The sequence below is a fragment of the Arachis stenosperma genome, chromosome 9 (genome assembly GCF_014773155.1).
Source record: "Arachis stenosperma cultivar V10309 chromosome 9, arast.V10309.gnm1.PFL2, whole genome shotgun sequence".
Lineage (NCBI taxonomy): Eukaryota > Viridiplantae > Streptophyta > Magnoliopsida > Fabales > Fabaceae > Arachis > Arachis stenosperma.
The window spans coordinates 23,130,896-23,134,659 of NC_080385.1; the positions used below are offsets into that span (position 1 = coordinate 23,130,896).

General features: G+C 31.8%; 1 protein-coding gene across 1 annotated transcript; it reads left to right on the plus strand.

The window, feature by feature from the left end:
- The first annotated feature begins 1,147 nt into the window (after window positions 1-1,147).
- LOC130949241 (DELLA protein RGL1-like) lies at window positions 1,148-2,904 on the plus strand. The gene has a single exon (XM_057878016.1). The coding sequence runs from the start codon at window positions 1,148-1,150 to the stop codon at window positions 2,873-2,875; it is 1,728 nt and encodes a 575-aa protein (XP_057733999.1). The 3' UTR covers window positions 2,876-2,904.
- The last annotated feature ends 860 nt before the right edge of the window (window positions 2,905-3,764 follow it).

Below are 3,764 nucleotides of genomic sequence, written 5' to 3' on the forward strand. Positions count from 1 at the left end.
TTATACTTCACCCCATCCCGAATAACAGAAATCGAAATTCGATAATATAACTTCTTGATCTGTTTCATTTGATGCAGACCCAATTTCTGTAATACGGTATTATGAAAATCAACCAGGCTCATAGAAGGTCTAACAAAGACACTCAACAGATCTTTATTAGTAAATTTTATTTCCGATCGCATTTTTTCTTAATCTTGCCTTTGTAGTGCACAAAAACTGGAAAACTATCTTCCGTAATTATGTTGAGTGTCACTCTAATGAGGATTCAACATTATATTTATATTTACATAGGTTGGACGTGTACTTTAAATTGAATTATATTAATTCAATTTAATAAGGGGTGTTTGTAAATGATAAATCAAATTTAATAGAATCGATTTACCTTATGGTCTTGTTTTTTGCGTAAATCGAATTCATCTCATTCAATTTACCTTAGTGCACTCATCATCCTATGTAAATAGAATTTAGTAAGGTCAATTTACTATAATCAACCCAAATCGAATGATATTAATTTGATTTATTATGCAAACTCTAAATCGAATGTATTCAATTCAATTTACATATAAAGACCTAAATCGACTTAAGTGAATTCGATTTACGATAAAATAGGCTACCCACATAACGCTTCTTAGTTTAGGGAATTTATGTAAATTTGATTTTTATTTCATTTTTTTACATAATTTGTCTAAAAATAATATCTATATTATTTAGAATTTAATTTTGATATACATTATAAAATAATTTTATAAATATATTTAATTATATAATATGAAGACAACAAAATAGCAAATTTTTTATTGCGCGAATGATTATTTAAAATATTGAATATAAATAGACAAATTTATAAAATGTTTTTTGAGTAATTTACAAATTTATCTTTAAAATATGATGAAAATTTATGTGAAGTTGATAACTGAGAGTAAAATTTAATCAAATCAATCAAATTATTTAACGGCTCTCAACTATCAACTTTACGTGAATTTAACTGCACCCGCTTAAAATATTCGATTTTGAGTAGCTTCCACACTAACATGCAGAGACACCATTGCCATAAAACCATGTATAAATATGGAAAGAAGGGCAAAATGCTCATTGTCCGAGTGCAAAAGACTGCTGATACCTTTCTTGAGTTCTATTCTAACTCAACATGGTGAGCGAGCGTTTCTCTCCAACAGGTTTCAATCTCAACGGAATCCTCGACGGTTATGGTTCAATACAAGAAGAGCATGTTGAGTTTCGAGTCGAAGATACCACCAACACCTCAACAATAACGAAATTTCTTGGAGACATGAATAACAATAATCCAATCCCTTATAATGAGAAAAACGAGCCCCAGCAACATGATGATTTCAAGTTTGATAACTTGGTGCTAGAAGAGTTCAGCTTTTACCCTGATCCACATCAAAAGACACAACCATTATTATTGCCACAAAAGAATAATAATCAATCGTTGGTCAGAAAAACAAGTTCGGTTGAACCACCACGGTCGCCACCTCCGCCTCCTTCATGGGAGCTCCTCTGCAGTTACGGAAGCAGGATCCAGAGGTTAGGACGGAGAAACTTAAGCGGCGCCAGCGAAGAAGCGAAAACTAGCACTAGCATTAGTCCCCAGAAGTTATCAACAGAGGAAATAGTAAGATTGGCAGGAACAAGGTATGTGCAATACTCTTCACAATGGCAAGATAATTGGTTCATGCCAATGCATCCTTATGCTCAAATTGGTTTCATGATTTTGTCTGAAGAGGAAAATAGGGACATTGACCTTGCCCAATTTCTCCTAGCTTCAGCTGATAAGATTGGGTGCCAACAATTCGAGCGTGCGAATTCATTGCTCCTTCAATGCCAATGGAATTCATCAAATCTTGGGAACACAGTTCAGAGACTCGTCTTTCATTTCTCTTGCGCACTGAAAGAAAGGCTGAATAGAGAGATAGGAGGGATGGTGTTAGAGAGGAATTCGCAGAGGGAACTGGTTGAAGCAATGCAAATGGATCATAACTCGGCGATAGCATGCCATCAAAAGCTTCCTTTTAATCAAGTGATGCAATTTGTTGGTGTGCAAGCTTTGGTTGAGCATGTTGCATCAAAAACCAAAATCCATTTGATAGATCTTGGGCTTGGATATGGGCTGATGGCGACAGTTCTTATGCAAGCTCTGGCCGAGCGAAGCGAAAAGCCGGTCGAGCTTGTGAAGATAACTGCCGTTGGATGTGGAAGTAAGAGGGTGCTAGATGAGGCAGGGAGGAGGTTGGTGAGCTTTGCCAAGTCCTTGAAGTTTCGCATTTTGTTTAAGACAGTTTTTGTTGAAGACATTACAGAATTAAGGGAAGATCATTTTGAGATTGAAAATGATGACGCTGTGGCCGTTTACTCTCCCAATACCCTGAGGATTTTGGTGCCAAGTCCTGATTCCTTGGACAACTTGATGAGGGTGTTAAGGAAGATTAAACCGGCTATTATGGTTGTTGTTGAGATTGAAGCAAACCACAACTCTCCTTTATTTGTGAATCGATTCATTGAGTCCTTGTTTTTCTTTTCAGCATATTTTGATTGCATTGAAACGTGTCTAAATCAGGAGAATGAGTGCAGGATGAGATTAGAAGCAATATTATCTGAAGCAATACGAAACATTGTTGCATTGGATGACAAAGAGAGAGCAGCTAGGAATGTGAAGATACATGTTTGGAGAAGGTTTTTTGCGAGATTTAGAATGTTTGAAACTGAATTTAGTGAGTCATCGGTATACCAAGGTAACTTGGTTATTAAAAAGCTTGGGTTGAGTAACATTTGCACGTTAGATAAGAATGGAAAGAGTCTTATCATTGGATGGAAGGGGACCCCAATTCACTCCATCTCAGCATGGAAGTTTCTTTAAAGGTCATCGTACAAAAGTTAATATGATTGCTAAAGAGTATTTACAAATTTCATATATTAATTAATTAATTATTAATTATTGTGAACGGTGTGGTAGTTACCAACCGTTTGGTTTGTATCCAATTGTTCAAATAAGAGCAAAAAGTCAAGAACCGTTGCTCCACGAAATTACTTTGTAATTGAATTTGAAAAAATTATTTGTTTGCCAATAACATGTCTCTTAAAAATTTAAAGCATGCTTTGTTTCCTATGTGCAACTATAAATATTTTTACAAAATGTTTTAGAAAGAAATGTGCTTTTTAAATATGGGTTTATTTATTATGTGTCTTAAGGTACATATTAAGATTATAAAATAAGAAAATTTTAGTTGGAAATATAAAAAATTTATATTGAAAATTTAACATTTCGAAAATATTTGATAACAAAAAAATATTAGCCAAAAACTATTAAAACTTATTATTTTTAGCTTTATTTAATACATCTTTTAATAAATAAATATTAAATAAGGTAAATTTTAAAGGTTTATTTTTTATCTTATTAATATTATCGTTGAGATTTTTTTGTAGAAGAGATAATAAAATATTTTATTATTATTACTAATTAAAAATTGGTAAAAATTTATATGTAATTATTTTTATATAAAATTAGATAGTTAACAAATAATAGATAATAATTTAGTTAAATATTTTAAATCATTTAATAAATCTCAACTTACAACTATAATATATAGATAGTGATTCGTGAATCATTAAAAGTTTGAAGTTTGAACAATTATTTAAAAATTATTTTTATTTTAAAATTGTTATTAAAAAAATTTTATATTTTGGTGAGAATTTCACCATTAAAAAATTATTAAAATATATACGTATAGATGAGTATATTATCGGAA

Bases quoted from the DNA above. Each gene is read 5' to 3' on its own strand.
- LOC130949241 (XM_057878016.1), top strand. From the start codon at position 1,148: ATGGTGAGCGAGCGTTTCTCTCCAACAGGTTTCAATCTCAACGGAATC.